This window comes from Ovis canadensis, chromosome 4, assembly GCF_042477335.2.
Source record: "Ovis canadensis isolate MfBH-ARS-UI-01 breed Bighorn chromosome 4, ARS-UI_OviCan_v2, whole genome shotgun sequence".
NCBI lineage: Eukaryota > Metazoa > Chordata > Mammalia > Artiodactyla > Bovidae > Ovis > Ovis canadensis.
Genome location: NC_091248.1, coordinates 21,642,657 through 21,659,759, shown reverse-complemented (window position 1 = coordinate 21,659,759; position 17,103 = coordinate 21,642,657). Strand labels below are relative to the sequence as shown.

The 17,103-nt window shown below is 42.7% G+C and overlaps 1 protein-coding gene across 1 annotated transcript in view; it reads left to right on the top strand.

The window, feature by feature from the left end:
• The window catches only part of ABCA13 (ATP binding cassette subfamily A member 13), a 396,112-nt gene extending 384,821 nt beyond the window's left edge, over window positions 1-11,291 (top strand). The window contains exons 61-63 of the mRNA XM_069587332.1: window positions 7,090-7,195; window positions 8,452-8,589; window positions 9,396-11,291. Coding sequence (XP_069443433.1) covers window positions 7,090-7,195; window positions 8,452-8,589; window positions 9,396-9,488 — 337 coding nt within the window. The 3' untranslated portion in view covers window positions 9,489-11,291. The remainder of the gene's footprint in view (window positions 1-7,089; window positions 7,196-8,451; window positions 8,590-9,395) is intronic.
• Window positions 11,292-17,103: the final 5,812 nt, after the last annotated feature.

Here is a 17,103-nt window from a genome sequence, read left to right as displayed (position 1 = left end):
TGATAACACCTTTAGAAGCACTGCAGCTGCTGCTGCTAAGTCACTTCAGTCATGTCTGACTCTGTGCGACCCCATACACGGCAGCCCACCAGGCTCCCCTGTCCCTGGGATTCTCCAGGCAAGAACACTGGAGTGGGTTGCTATTTCCTTCTCCAATGCATGAAAGTGAAAAGTGAAAGTGAAGTCACTCAGTCATGTCCGGCTCTTCGTGACCCCATGGACTGCAGCCTACCAGGCTCCTCTGTCCATGGGATTCTCCAGGCACGAGTACTGGAGTGGGGTGCCATTGCCTTCTCTGTTTAGAAGCACAGATTTCTTTAATTGTGATAAAGCCCAACTTACCAGTTTTTTCTTTTGTTTTTCATGATTTTTTTTGTCATATCTGAGAATCCCTTGTGAAATCAGAGAAAGGGAAGATTTATTGCTATGTATGATTTTAAGAGTTTTGTATTTTTATGCACCTACATTTAGATATTTGATCCATTTTGCATAAACTATGTGTGTTAACTGTTTGTATTGCTGTATATCCAGACCAATTTGATGAAAACATTATTCTTCTCATTGAATGGTTCTGACCACCTTGTCATAAATCGATTGACCATAGGCCCACAGGCTTATTTCTGGACCCAATACTGTTCATTGGTCTATATATCTATCTTGATGCTAATACCAAACTGTCTTGATTACTGTTGCTTTTGAGTACGTTTTGAAATTTGTATTAGTCCTTCAGCTTTCGTCCTCTTTCTAAGATTGTTTTAGCTAGTCTAGGTCCCTTGCAATTGCTGCCACCCTTGGGACCAGGTCAGCTCAGCCATGTACCCTCTCATCATTCGCCCCCAAACACATCAGGCTCCAGTGTACTGTGAACTTAGTCACTTCCCGTGTTGAACATGGAGCTGAGGGCAAGGTGGGCACAGGGCAGCACAGAGCTTCCCATTTGCCTGGCTCCATCCTGCACCCGCTATTTCTCACTCCACAGTCCTCTGGCAGGCAGCATGTATCTACCCTGGTGTCCAGCAGGGATGTTTTCGCCGCATTCAGGCCCTAGAGACTTTCTCCCTGAATCTGGCTTCTTGAAGCGTTTTCGCAACAGGGGGAGGAAGTCTGCCTCTTAATTCCTCTTTGCTAAGAAAATCATTTTTCTCATTATTCCCTCTTTGTTTTAAAGGCTGTATTACATAGGATCTGACTGGAGTCCACAGAGATTATTTGGGAACTCTCTAAAACGAAATTCAGAAGAGCTTTAATCACATCTTCTAAGAGGACCCATCCTCCTTACACCCCAGGAGTTTCAAACTCCAGCCAAAAAGCATCAAGTGCATTTGCTTGTGGGCCTGGAACAGAGTACTTCCTGCTGCCAGAAAGGGCTTTTTGAAGCAGTGATCTTTGTGTAGAGGGCAGCTGAGCGGGGCGCAGGCTCCGAGGGTCCGCATTTTCATGATGCTGTTTCCCTCCTGGGGTCTCATGCATCAGTTCTATGGCCGTCTCTCCAGGCAGCACTCATCAGGTCAGGCAGTAAATTGCAGTGGCCGTTTTCCATGGGGTGTTTGCTGAATTATGTAGAGAGGCTCAGAGGGAGAAGCCAGGAGGAGAATGATTACCTTAGTCCCATCCGCCTCTGCAGGGGACCCTGGTGTGAGCACAGCTTGGCAGCTGAGACTGTCTGCAGGCAGATCTCCAGAATTCATCATGTTATAAAGTCTGATGTGACCGGACATCCCTCCAGCTGCTGGAAACTTCTGCATTTCCTAAAGACCCTTCCCTTCTTGTGCTGACATTACCCAGGATGGACAGACATTAAGACCACAAAAAAAGCCATTCTCTTTGATGACCAGGTTTCTTTTTTAACTTAATTTTAATTGCAGTATAGTTCCTTTTCAGGGCTTCCCAGGTGGGTCAGTGGTAGAGAATCTACCTGCCAATGCAGGAGACATGGCTTCGAACTCTGGGTGGGAAGCTTCCCTGGAGGAGGGCATGGCAACCCACTCCAGTATTCTTGCCCTGGAAATCCCATGGTCAGAGATTAGTGGGCTACAGTCCATGGGGTCACAAAGAGTCAGATACAGCAGAGCATGCACGCAGCTGCTTTTCAATGTTATGTTAGTTTCTACTGTACAGCAGAGTGAATCAGCTCTACGTATACATACATCCCCTCTGTTTTGGATTTCCTTCCCATTTAGGTCACCACAAAGTACTGAGTAGAGTTCCCTGTACTATATGTTACGTTCTCATTCAGTTCAGTTCAGTCACTCAGTCGTGTCCAACTCTTTGAGACCCCATGGACTGCAGCATACCAGGTTTCCCTGTCCATCACCAGCTCCCAGAGCTTGCTCAAACTCATGTCCATCAAGTCGTTGATTCCATCCAACCACTTCATCCTCTGTCGTCCTCTTCTCCTCCCCTCTTCAGTCCTTCCCAGCATCAGGGTCTTTTCAAATGAGTCAGCTCTTTGCAACAGGTGGCCAAAGTATTGGAGTTTCAGCTTCAACATCCGTCCTTCCAATGAATATTCAGGACTGATTTCCTTTAGGATTGACTGGTTGGATCTCCTTGCACTCCAAGGGACTCTCAAGAGTCTTCTCCAACACCACAGTTCAAAAACATCAATTCTTTGGTGCTCAGCTTTCTTTATGGTCCAAGTCTCACATCCATACATGACTACTGGAAAAACCATAGCTTTGACTAGACAGACCTCTGTTGGCAAAGTAATGTCTCTGCTTTTTAATATGCTGTCTAGGTTGGTCATAGCTTTTTTCCCAAGGAACAAGTGTCTTTTAATTTCATGGCTGCAATCACCATCTGCAGTGGTTTTGGAGCCCACAAAAATAAAGTCTCTTTCTCCATGTTTCCCCATCTGTTTGCCATGAAGTGATGGGACCAGATGCCATGATTTTAGTTTTCTGAATGTTGAGCTTTAAACCAACTTTTTCACTCTCCTCTTTCACTTTCACTTTCATCAAGAGTCTAGGCTGCCATAAGGGTGGTGTCATCTGCATATCTGAGGTTATTGATATTTCTCCCAGCAAATCTTGATTCCAGCTTGTGCTTCCTCCAGCCCAGCGTTTCTCGTGATGTACTCTGCATATAAGTTAAATAAGTAGGGTGACAATATACAGCCTTGACGTACTCCTTTCCCAATTTGGAACCAGTCCATTGTTCCATGTCCAGTTCTGACTGTTGCTTCTTGACCTGCATACAGGTTTCTCAGGAGGCTTGATGTGAGAGCATTACTATTAGGAAGGCTATGGGGGACGTCCCTGGTGGTTCAGTGCTTAAGCATCGCCTTCTAGTGCACGGAACTTGGGTTTGAACCCTGACTGGGGAACTGAGATCCCACATGCCGTGGACAGAGTGTCGACTTAGAAAATAGTCACAACCTGAAAGCAGACTGAAAGTAGAGATGTTTTACTTGGTGGGAAAGTCTTAGGGCTTCAAGCCCTGGAGACAGCATCCCAAGTAGCCCTGAGCTGTAGGTCAGTCTATATAGAAGCTTGCAACAAAGGGGGCAGGCAATCTGAACATCAAATATTATTGTTAAGTAAGGAAAACTAGACCTCAAGTTAAGGAATTTAGTATTCTTCTATGTGTGGGAAGATGCAAGAGCCTGGGGTTATTGAAGTCATTTCTTTCATATGTATCTCAGCTATCTAAGGCCAAACATCCTGTATTTTTACAGAGGTATTCTTTTCTTTTTTCAATTCCCTTAGGGCTCACTGGCTCACCCTGGGGTAGATTTATAATCGCTGATGACTGTGACATCCTTAAGCTGTCGTGTAGGGAGTGGCACACTTGTTGTCTGCATGGCTCAGAAATTCACATTTGGAGGGCAGGAATCGCGGATAGCTTTGACATTCTTGTTTGTTTATATGGCAGGAGATATATTTCACAAAAGCCCACATGCTGCAGCTAAATAAATATTTTTTTAAAATGAATGCCATGAGTGTGAGCGATTTGCAGAGGATCCTCCGGAAGCTGAATAAAACTGATGAGTATCCATCACTCAGTCCCTCCCTCCTTCTTTCCTCACTGGCTTTTGCAGAATACATGTGTACATTTCTTGTTCCACTACTCCATTGCTACTCCCCTGTTTTACTGTTTATTGCATATGTTACACTGAACGTTTGTGGTACCTAAATGCTGATTCTCAGTAGTGATTGAGTGCTTCTTACAGGCATCTTCAGTGACAGGTAATGCTGTTTATTTGTCTTTACATAATTGCCGGCTTTGCAAATGATATGGATGTGATCGGTTATCTGCAAATGTGAGAGGGATGAGTGAGTTGATACATAAATGACTCCTTTGCTACTTTGAAAGCTTTTAGAATGGAAAGTGCACAAATCAAATAAATCCTTCATGGAATTTAGATCATTGGCATAAGTGTAGGTTATAGGCAGAAGTGAGAAAGTAAGAATAATGTAAATTAGATACTCACATCATAATTTGATAATCTACAAAGATTCTCTCAATTATTGAAGATGCTGTGATTGTATAATTTTCTGTCTGCATGTCTTATCAAGTATTCTAGAGAGTTACTGAGGAGTTTGCAATCTATTTCAGAAACATTTTCTCTTCAATGTTTATTTTTTTAAGGAACCGTGTAATTCTGATTCTCTAGAGTAAAGCTGAAATGGCTTAGTGAAAATATAACTTCATTTTGAAAGAATTTTAAACATTAATATGTATATACGCTTATGGTGAGAATATTAGACCATTATTGGAATTTAGCCTGCATTAAAAAACATTCTAGGAGAATACCCCTGGAGGGCTGCCATTTTTGCTTATGTGAAGGGGATCCTAACATGCATGAAACAATGAAGTCATTTCTGCTTAGTCGATGTCACCTCTCACCCTATATTTCTGTGTAATAAGTGCTACAGATTCGTGTTCTGATTCTTTAATTTACTCTTTGAGGTAATAGTTGATTTATAATATTGTGTTAATTTCTGCTGTGCAGAAGAGTGACTCAGTTATGCACATATATACATTGTTTTTCATTTTCTTTTCCATTGTTGGATAAGATGTTGACTATAGTTCCCTATGCTATACAGTAGGACCTTGTTGGTTATCTGTTTTATATAGAGTAGTGTGTATGTGTTAATCCCAAGCTTCTGGTTTATCCCTCTGACTCTCTCCATTGGCAACAAGTCTGTTCTCTATGTCTATGAGTCTGTTTCATTTGTGTCATACTTTAGATTCCACGTAGAAGTGATATCATGTATTTGTCTGCCTCTGTCTGACTTACTTAGTATGGTCATCTCTAGGTACACACGTATTCTGATTTTTCATCTGCTTTGTCTACGTTGCCCAGATAAATTGTGAGCATCTTCACACCGAGGATGCTCCTCATTCTGGACCTGTCCTTTGTGGAACCTCACTTTCACTGGATGTTTATTCACCTGCTTCCTCAGGGGTTCGTGTACTCAGGCCTCTGACCCCCTTTTTAGGGACCTCATTTTAGGAGCCTGTTTTCTAGATGAGAGTATGGAAGTGAGACAGTTCGACTCCATGGAGTCAGAGGTCTGGTGCATGGACGGGGGCTAGATTCACACACAGGCTTCCAGACACTTTGACCTTCACCCTCAGGCTGGCCATAACCACGTGACTAGGAGCATCTCTTCCCAGGACAGCAGAGAGCTCTCTGAAGGGCAGCAGCTTCTTGAGACAGCGCCTCACCCTGGGAGCCATTCAAAGATCTGGACCTCAGCTCTTCCTCCATGGAACCCTGAAATACATACACACGGGGGAGGCTCTCAGGGACACAGAGCAGGAACCCTGGTTCACATTTGGACATGCACCCCTGAGCGAGGGGAATCCGGAACACACACATTTCCTGTACTAACCGGGTAGGGTTGGCCTCAGAGAGTCCTGGGAATGAGCTCAGGAGAGCCAGAGGGGTGGGCTGCCTCCCTGGCTGCTGTCACTCAGATTTTGTCCATGTCCTCAGTGACCTCTCATCCCTGAGGGGACTTGAAACCAGGAACTTGGAATAGCTGGGGGCAGTTGGAGTCACACACAGATCTCAGAGGAAATCTGAGATCAGGGCAGGAGGTGGGAAAGCAGAACTGGGACGAGGATCTCTGGGTGTTTGCGAGGCTGTTCCGTGTCCCTGAAGCAAAGTCACATTATCTTTGTCCTCTTCTTCACCAGGTAGACTTACCCGAAAAATAATTTGCCCATAAATGTATTAGTCATTCTCAGTCATGGAAAGCTGACTTAAATGTAGCATGTTTTCCCCAGCAATGATCATGCTTGTAAGGCTCTGGGCGTACCAGTTTTTCATTCATTCATTCGTCTACTGTCTATTAGTTCTAGGTACTTGGGGTAAGTATATCAGTGAACAAAACCAACAAAAAATCACTATATAATGATATATTTGTGTATTTGCTTTCACTTAACAGATCTGAGATAGGACTGTGTGTCTGACACCATGCTGGGCACCTGGGCTATGTAATAGAATAATGTAAATCATCTTGGGAAGCCCCTTCCACTCTTGGGGTTCACTATTTGAGGTTGTGTGTGGTAGGAGCGTCACCTTGGGTGTGGTTGCTCAGACCCCAGCAGACCTCCGTTTACAGCTCTGTGACATCAGGGCCTTGGCCCCCTGCAGTTGCTGGGCCCTCGGGGTTGGCGGACAGTTGAGGGAATTGTTTTTCATGATAAGCAAATATCTGTCGTGATCCCATGATCAGCCCCTGTTACCGTCCACTCTTCCAGCCACTTGGGCATCAGTGCAGCCTTTGAGACTGGGATGGTCTCAGGGTTCATCTCCAGCTCAGCTCTGGCTTCTTAACTTAGCACTTTGTCTTCACAGCTTGCGTTTTCACCCTCCCTTTTGTATTGAACCGGGTGTTGATTCTAAGATCTGCTAATTTTTCAAACAGATAAATCAGTGTCTGTGTCAATGAGTCACAGCAAACTACATACGTGAATTATTATTCATTCTTGAATATTCTGTTTCTGAGAACATAGAATCTTCCAACAATTTGGAATAGTTACTTACTTTTGCTGCCTTCCTGTGAAAATGGACTTAGAGTTTATCTATCTTAGATCTATATAATAGTAACCTTATTTTTTAAATTCAACTCTCAGGTTTGGTGATGGTTATACAGTCAAGGTTTGGCTCCACAAGGAAGCAGATCAACATAGTGCTGTTTCTGACTGCTTGAAGCTCTATTTTCCAGGAATCCAGTTTAAGGTAGTGCTAATATTGTACATTACTTCATTTTGAGCTAAAAACCTCTCACAAATGCCCTTGTCTTTCCCCTATTTTAATTCTATGCTTCAAAGACACTGCCTACTGTTGTGAGCTCATTGCAAAGTACAGGCCATGCCTCTTCCCCCAAAGCAGAAGGGGCTGTCTGTGGGTGTCACCTGACCTCTCTGAAGGATGGCAAGCCTCTGGCCCCGTTATGAGGTCTCCCAGCGCAGATAGTTCTTACTCATCTTTCCTTTCCTGTGGGCACAACTTCATCACACAGTTCATTTTCTTTAGGAGGGAAGATACACAAGTTAGCTTCTTCCATATATTTACTAAGGGGGTTTGTAGCTTCTGTGGTTTCAGCATTAATTCACAAGAACGGCCCTGGGCTTGAGGTCACAACCCTCTACACACTTGATGCAAAGTGTGGTCCCTGAACCAGTGGGTCTTCATCACCTGGGAGTGGGTGAGACCCGTAGCATCTCAGTCCCCAGCATCCTAACCCCAGATCTGTGTGTTACCAAGGGGACCAGGCAAGCCCTGCGCACAGGAACCTCTGAGAAGCACCATTTGCAGTTCTCTTGGATGACCCCAAGATTCTAATTTGTCATAACTGCTAATAGACTGTCATCCTTACAGGAGCTGTTGCTTGTCTATTGCATCCATAACCATTGGGTAAAATCGTACCCAGCAAGAGGCATATTACTTAGCTTACAGGGGTTCATGTTCAAGGCCCTCTACCCCGTGAAACTACTACTGGGGTCTCCACATGCCCCCTTGAGAATGGGGCCCGGAGAGTTAAGCATCTTACTGGGAGTCACTCAGCCAGTGGTGAGGATGGCAGGTGCTCTGGTGTGAGGTTCAGGGGTCTCCATGCATCTATCTCTGATACCAAGTCCACCTCCCTCTCCCTAGCTGTCAACAGGGTCTTCTTTCCCCAAGAAAGGGTTTCCCAGGCTTGTGGCACAGTGGCGACAGAAAGGGGCAGAGCAGCATCCCTCCCTGGGGGGACACCTCTTATCAAATATGCCTTGTGGTAAAGCACAGCCCATGAGCACTCTTGGAAGGCTCATAAAACTGACTTCTGACTTTAGTTGGTATCTAAGGGTTTGAAACGAGTTTGAAAAGGCTTTGAAAAGACTGTGTTTTGAAAGAGATAGTTTATTTGGCAATTAACTATAGTGTGGTCAGTTAATGATTGTTAACCCTGTGATCCAATCTTTTATTTATTTTTTTTTTTTTTTTGCTTTCAGGGGCAGCGCCTTAATTTGTTGGAATATCACATGCCAAAAAGATGGGCGTGCTTAGCCAACCTGTTCAGAGTTCTAGAAGACAATAAAAGCTTCCTGAATATCACACATTACTCCATCAACCAGACCACTCTGGAGCAGGTATAGTACCTTGAAGGAGACACTGGGTTGTTTTTCTTGAGGCCTGCTCCAGCTGATTTAAAAAAGGGGCAGATTGCTTCTTGAGGTCACCATTTCTTTTATTAATCACTTTTTGAGTTTATAAAGGAGGTCTGTTTATTGTGTGCTCTCCACTCAAGGTGAGTATTCAACATTTAGGGCTTCCCTCTGCTCCTAGTTTCATTGATTCAATAAGCAGGTCAGGCTGTCATCCAATGCGTCTCCAGTTATCCCCCACCCCCACTAATAACTGGGCTTCCCAGGTGGCGCTAGCAGTAAAGAACCCTCCTGCCAATACAGGAGACAAAAGAGGCGTGGGTCAGGAGAATCCCCTGGAGGAGGGCATGGCAACCCACTCCAGTGTTCTTGCCTGGAGAAACCCTTGGATGGAGGAGCCTGGTGGGCTACAGACCATAGGGTTGCAAAGAGTCAGACATGACTGAAGTGACTTGGCACCCACGCACACCACTAATAATTAAAGGGGCTCCACTGTGAGCTGACCTTAGGAAGAAACGTGCTTGGTTCCCTAAGAGTCCTGGCAGGTGAAATTAGATCATAGGTCAATCTAAAATCGTGCTTAAGGCATTGAGAATTTCCTGGCAATTTATTGTGTCTGGAAATGTTTATCATTCCTGAAGTTCGGACCTATGTATTGAAGGTGATTGGGAAGGATTTTTATGAATGAATGGGTTGTGATTCTTAGGAATATTTGAGAAGATGTTCCTTGTATGAGAACAAAGGGTTGAGGGTTCTTCGAAGTTAGCAATTGTGTTCATCATTTCTTCCAGATATTTGTTAATTTTGCGACTGAGCCGTGGCAAACTCCATCACCTTCTGATCTGTCCGCCGAGTGTGATCACCCACGGCACCTGCCTGTCTAAGCACTAAGAAGACGTTTTTCAGGGAAATGAAACCTCGTCTTTTGTTTTAATTAAATTCAAAGATCAAAGAAGCAAGTGGGCCCCAGAGCAGGTGGGAGACACGGGCAGCAGTCCAGTCTCACTCTCGCCTTCATATTCTGTTTTGAAGCTCTTTGTTAGTTAATAATGAACACGCTGAAAGGTCACGCTTTTCTGCAGACTTTTGGGCTCTTTCTCTGATTTAGTTACTCTTTTTGCCAAGCTGAGGTGGCTTCCTGGGACACGGGAAGGAATTGACATTCCTTCAGGAGCTGGAGAGGCTGTCAGAGGTTGTCCAGGTGAAATATTCCATTTTAGTTTTAAAGCAACTGAGGCCCAAAGTTTAAAGACTTTCCTGACTTATTTGCATAGGGAATAATACCCAGGATTGTTTCCTATTTTTTGTCATCTTTTTACTAGGTTATCTTTGTTCTTGTTGTTGTTGTTCAGTTGCTCAGTCGTATCTGACTCTCTGCGACCCCTTTGACTGTGAACCCAGGCCCCTCTGTCCATGAAATTTCCCAGGCAAGAATACTAGAGTAAGTTGCCATTTCCTTCTCTAGGGGAATTATCTTTACATGTGTCTAAGTAACAATTCAATGATTTAAATGCACCCTTTCCATGACCCTGGATGATATCATATGGTATGAGATGAAAGCATACCATTTCTTCCTTATAAAAGAGTCTTTTTAAAAATAGGAATTAAAGAAATTTTTAGTCAATTTTGCTTTATCAAAATTAAGTAAGTTGAACTGAGGACTCTCTATCATTTACAAAAAATTTGACCAGAATTTCACAGATTATAAATTCAGGGAAATATAGAAAGAATTGTGATATAGATATATTTTCCTTTTATTAATTTGAATTAGTTATTATCGTTCTTTAAGTTATACTAAGTCAGTGGTTTTCAGAGTGTGTTGGTGCCCATAACAGCTGCATCAGCATCTTCTGGGAACTTGGTAGAAATTCAGGTTTTCAGCCCCACACCAGAATCTAAAACTCTGGACCGGGGGCCCTGCAGTCTTGGTTTAAACAAGTCTCCTGGTTTCTGAGGCACTTTTCAGTGTGAAAATCAATGATCTAAGAAATACCTAGATACCTTCTAATTGTAGAAGCAAAATTAGTACCATATGTAGGAAACACTGATTTTTAGACAAGTTTTATATTTCTAAAATTATGTCATTCTCGGAATTGTCCTCAGAGTATTCTCAGCTATAAAGTGCTCAGGTGTGGCTCTAAAAGGCTGTGTAAACTTGAATAAAATCACCATGTTTGCTCCTCGAAAGAGTTTCTAGTCAGACACTTCTGAGTTGAAAGTTTTCTCAACCTTCACTGAGTAACATTTTTCTAAAATAGAGGACTGCACTGACTTTATTTTAAAATTTAACTATGCAATTAAGTTATTGAATAATTGTAGCTTGTGATCAAAGCAAAACACTTTCTTGTAGTATTTCTTTGCTGAAGCAAGATTTCATTAAAATATAATCTTTCCTGAATATAACTCTACGCTAGAGACTTTTTAAATGGTAAGGATTAAGCCAATCATGAATTGTTTTGGTGGAATGATTTCGATCCACATGTATCATTTGAATTATGCTTTCTTGAAGAAGTTACAATTCGGGGTTTTATGATCTTCCCAAATTCTCACATTGCCTCCTTGTCAAAATGGAAGATGTAATCTTTTGTTGTTGTTGTTGTTGTTGAATTGTTGAATCAATAGATAAAATTTGTGAATCACGAACATGTTTATACTGCCGTGAATAAACGAGATGTGCTTTAACTTGATTCTTGGAATGTAATTGTGTTTCCACCAGTATATTTCCTTGCATCTTTAGGAATTGAATTTAATTTTGCTAAGCAAGGAATGAAACTACTAGATCTTTTAAAGCTTGAACAGGTTAAAATTTCATTGAGTTTTACTCTGCTGCAATCTGCTCTTAGGGATTGTTTTCTAGGCTTTGAGATGCTGTATTCTTGAAGTTTATGCTTCAAGGTGTACTCTGAACAATACGCAGGAAGGAAACGAAAAACCCTACCTGCTAACATGCCATATCCCAGAAGACTGGACACAAAAGGTCAAAGCTTATGTTAATGTTGAAAATGTCATTGCATTCATAAGTCATGCAGATATGTTATGCCTTTGGAGTCGAACATTTGTCTTAAGACCTTTGGGCTTAAGGTCACCCAACTGAGACTTTTAAACAAACTCCCATATTTCGAAAGCATTATGGGTGGAGTACTTTGTAAGGCAGACACAACCATGATGATTCCACTTCCACTGATCTGACTTTTATTATGTGGTGTATCTTTACCCAGATGTTTAAACAGAGGATGTATTAAGACCCTCATGAAAAATCAAGAGTGCAAAAAGCAAACAAGAAGTATATTTTTGGAATAGTAAAGAGTAAGAGCCTTAAACTTACACTTAGTTTGGTTTAGTGGATATTGAATTAAAACGTGGAGCTAGAACCAACTTCAGGAAATAGTGAAGGACAGGGAAACGTGGCGTGCTGAAGTGCATGGGGTCACAAAGAGTTGGACACTTAGCGACTGAACAGCAATAACATTATCCCTCCAAATCATCTTATGAAATGCATGCTCCTCACACACCCTCCCCTCAATATTCCATGTCATAAGTAGGATATGAATACTTCAGCTTAATCACAGATATTCCTACCCAAACGGAGGATATAGACATTGTAAATTTGCAAATGGGTGTGACGGTGTTTTCTCCTTGCTATTGCTTGGCTGTTGCATTAGTCCTGCTTAGTGATGGTTTGGGGGCGGTCTGTCTATGGTATGTTTCAGCTCAGTTTCATACCGTAGAATAGTTCAAAGCCCTTTCAGTCACACAAGTATGCATGCACATGATCGTGTTTTCAATTAATATTATCAAGCCCTCTCTCTGTACTAAATGAAAGGTGAGTGCAGGAAGCAGGAGGTAGTGTATTCAGTGAAAAGCTTGAGAAGCAGGCAGTTGGTGGGAATGGCAGGTTGAGACCTATGAGCACTGACCACCCTCTGCTCTCCAACCTCATGGAATCCTCACCATCTGGATGGGCCTCCAGAGATGGAGAACAGGAAGAAGTATATTGAGGGTAAGAGAGTTTTAGAGCAAATAAACACTATTCAGTGAGCAATGGCTATTTGCCTACAGTTCTGGAGGAAACATATAGTGGATCCACAGACACTGAGGACCCAGATCTGCCATCTTTAGAATTTCCCTTATATTCCAAAGTGGTTGCTAGAGCTCTAGCTATCATAATATAATCCAAAAAAGCCACATACACACACACACACACACAAAGGATTGGGGTGGGGTGGGGTGGGGGGAAGCACAAAATTTAAAGAAGTCTCCTGGCTTATATGACATTGGCCAGAAATAATCACATAGCCATAGCTTATCTGCAAATGTTTGGGCAATACATTGTCAGCCATGGCCCTAAAATGAAATGTGGGTTCTGATTCTCTGCAAGAATAAAATAGATACTGGATAGGCAGCCAGCTGTTACTACCACAGGAACACACTACAAGTTTTGTGGCCATTTCACCATGAGAACAGAATGAAATCAGTTTTGGCCATGATGGGTGAACTAGGTGACTGTCTTGGTGCAGCCCAGGCTCTAAGAGCATTACTATTTTTAGGGTGAGTGTAGTGTTATTAACATCTGTGGGCTACCCTAGTGGCTTGATGGTAAAGAATCCACATGCAATGCAGGTGACCTGGATTTGATCCCTGGGTCAGGGAGATCCCCTGGAGGAGGGCATGGTTACCCACTCCAGTATATTTTCCAGGAGAATCCCATGGACAGAGGAGCCTAGAAGGTTGCAGTCCATGGAGTTGCAAAGAGTCAGACACAACTGAATGACTAACACACACACATGCACACACACACACACACACACACACATTAACATCTGTAGGTCAAATACTGTTTGTATTTACAAGCATTATCAAATTGGATCCAGTAGATAAAGAAAAGAACAAAATTTATGTATATTTTCCATTTGGGCTAAAAAAATACCATTGCTATTTTCTCCCAGTGAGAATTCCTATGGAGAGCTTTAATGGACTGTTTTTTTCTTGCTGGAAAGGGTTTCAAATTGCTGAAAGAAGTCAGAAGCATTTTTCTTAATTATTTGCTATTGCTTGTCATTGCATGGGGGATATTTCACTATCTTATCAGTAAATTTATCACATTTTTCTTTACATTCAAGTGTTTCAAGGAAAAAATGGAGTCTACTGAGGTTAATGCATTTCTCAAACCCAGTAAATGCACTGGTTAAAAAACACACCTAGAAGCTTCATGAGACTGTCTTTCAAATGGGAGGCGTTGTTGTGAATCCTGTATTCACCATGACATATACGGCCTAGAATTGTATATTTACTGGACTGTATACATGGGGCTGCAAAGAGTCAGACAGGACTGAGCAACTTTCACTTTCATATGTCCCAGGGTATGACTTTGTACACTGAATCCCATGGGTTACCAAATTGTGGGGATATATTTGTGGTTTTGTTCATTAAACATCAGGATGTAACTTCAGACAAACCCTTCCTATGGTGTCATGATGGCTGACCCCCACCCCCACATTCATAATTACCCTGTGCTGGGCTATGCTTAATCACTCAGTCGTGTCCGACTCTTTGTGACTCCATGGACTGTAGCCTGCTGGGCTCCTCTGTCCATGGAGATTCTCCAGGCAAGAATACTGGAGTGGGTTACTATTCCCTTCTCCAGGGGATCTTCCCAATCCAAGGAAAGAACCCAGGTCTCCTGCATTGTAGGCAGATTCTCTACCACCTGAGCCACCAGGGAAGTCCAAGAATACTGGAGTGGGTAGCCTATCCCTTCTCTAGGGGATCTTCCCCACCCAGGAATTGAATCAGAATCTCCTGAATTGCATGTAGATTCTTTACCAGCTGAGCTACCAGGGAAGCCCCATAGTTACCCCATCCAAATGTAATTGGATGAAGGCTTCATTCACCTTTGCGTAAACTGAACTGAACCAGGGTTATGAGCCAGGGTCAGAGAGCAGGTCAAGGGCAAGATCACCAGCTGGACTCCAGCTGATCTGGCTCTTCTTCCAGCTCAAATGTGATCTTCTCCAGCCCACTTTGTGATGTACACTTCCCTCTAATACATCAAAGCTTCTGAGTATTTTCTCTGTAGTTCCTCTGAAAAGCATGTTTCTCCTCTCTTTGCTGAAATGCTATAAAGTTTAGGGCAGTGGAGGGATGGTTCCTGAAATCAGAAAGACCTACTTTCAAGTCTTGCCTCTTTGACCTGGGGTGCTGGGGCTTCTAGGGGTGCTGGGGCTTCCCTGGTGGCTCAGACAGTAAAGAATCTGCCTGCAGTGCAAGAGAGCTGGGTTCAATCCCTGGGTTGAGAAGTCCACTGGAGGAGGAAATGGCAACCCATTCCAGTATTCTTGCCTGGGAAATTCCATGGACAGAGGAGCCTGGTGGGCTATAGTCCATGGGGTTGCAAAGAATCGGACACAGTTGAGTGACTAACACTTTCACCTTGGGGATGTTACTTGACCTCCCTGGATGTGGAGGGCATTTGTAACTCAGGATCAAGCTAGATCATTAATGCAAATCTCTCTTCATCACTGTCCAGCATGGAGTAGATGTTCAGTGATATTAGCAGCTCTTGGAATCAGTCCTGAGGCAAGATTGTGCTGACATGAATAGTCTGGGCTTTATCTGTAGGTCCTAGTGGTGCAAACTTGAGAGCTTACTTAACTGTCTGTGATTCAGCTTTTACATAAAATATGCATATGATCACTGCTGCTGTAGGAACTCAGTGAAATGACCCGTGTAGAGCTTTCATGTGGTGAACACTTAATAAATGGTCTTATAATTACTATCACCATCACTGCCCTAGGCCTGCCATAACAGCATGCCATGGACTGGGGGGCTGAAACAAAAGAAACTTAGAACGTCTCTCAGATCCTGGAGGCTCCAGGCGCTCGGGGGTAGGTCTGATTCTCAGCTCTCTTCCTGGGTTTCAGGGCTGAGCGCTCAGCTGGTCTGAGCTCTCAGAGAGGGTGATCTGCTGCCTTCTCTTCCTCTAAAGACACTGATCCTATCAGACCAGGGCCCTACCCAAGACCTCATTGAGCTATAATTCTGAAATGGCCAGTCTCCAAATTTAGCCATATTGGAAGTAAAGGCTTCAACATATGAATTTGTGGGAGACACGAGCATTCCATCCAAAGCACTGTTATCATTCCTGTCATTATTATTTACAGTTGAACACAGATATCATCCTATTATTTCAAATATATATATTTTAAATTAATTTTTGTTGGCATATAGTTGCTTTACAATGTTGTGTTTCTGCTGTACAATAAAGTGAATCAAGCTGTACATACACATATATTCCCTCACTTTTAGATTTCCTTCCCATTTAGGCCACCACAGAGTATTAAGTAGAGTTCCCTGTGTTATACAGTCGGTTTTCATTACTTATCTATTTTATACATAGTATCAATAATGTATATGTATCAATCTCAATCTCCCAAATCATTCTATCTTTCTTTTTACTTTTAAAATTTTAATTTTATTGAAGTATTGTTGCTTTACAATGTTGTGTTAAACTGGAATACAGCAAAGTGATTCAAATATATATATATATGTTGCTTTTTATATTCTTTTCCATTATGATTTATCCCAGGAGACTGAATATAGTTCCTTGTGCTGTACAGTAGGACCTTGTTGTTTTAGCTCAGTCGCTCAGTCGTGTCTTTGCGACCCCATGGACTGCAGCACGCCAGGCCTCCCTGTCCATCACCAACTCTCAGAGCTTGCTCAAACTCATGTCCATCGAGGTGATGCCATCCAACCATCTCATCCTTTGTCAACCCCTTCTCCTCCTGCCTTCAATCTTTCGCAGCATCAGGGTCTTTTCCAATAAGTCAGTTCTTTACAGTAGGTGGCCAAAGTATTGGAGTTTCAGCTTCAGCATCATTCCTTCCAGTGAATATTCAGGACTAATTTCCTTCAGGATTGACTGGTTGGATCTCCTTGCAGTCCAAAGGACTCTCAAGAGTCTTCTCCAACACCACAGTTCAAAGCATCAATTCTTTGGTGTTCAGCTTCATTTATAGTCCAACTCACACATCCATACATGACTACTGGAAAAACCATAGCTTTGACGAGACAGACCTTTGTTGGCAAAGCAGTGTCTGATTTTTAATAATGCTGTCTAGGTTTGTCACTGCTTTTTTTCAAAAAAGCAAATGTCTTTTAATTTCATGACTGCAGTCACCATCTGAAGTGATTTTGGAGTCCACAAAAATAAAGTCTGTCACTGTTTCCATTGTTTCCCCATCTATTTGCCATGACGTGATGGGACTGGATACCATGATCTTAGTTTTCTGAATGTTGAGTTGTAAGCCAACTTTTTCACTCTCCTTTTTCACTTTTATCAAGAGGCTCTTTAGTTCTTCTTCACTTTCTGCCATAAGGGTGGTGTCATCTGCTTATCTGAGGTTATTGATATTTCTCCCTGCAATTTTGATTCCAGCCTGTGCTTCATCCATTCCAGCATTTCTTTTGATGTACACTGCATATAAGTTAAATAAGCAG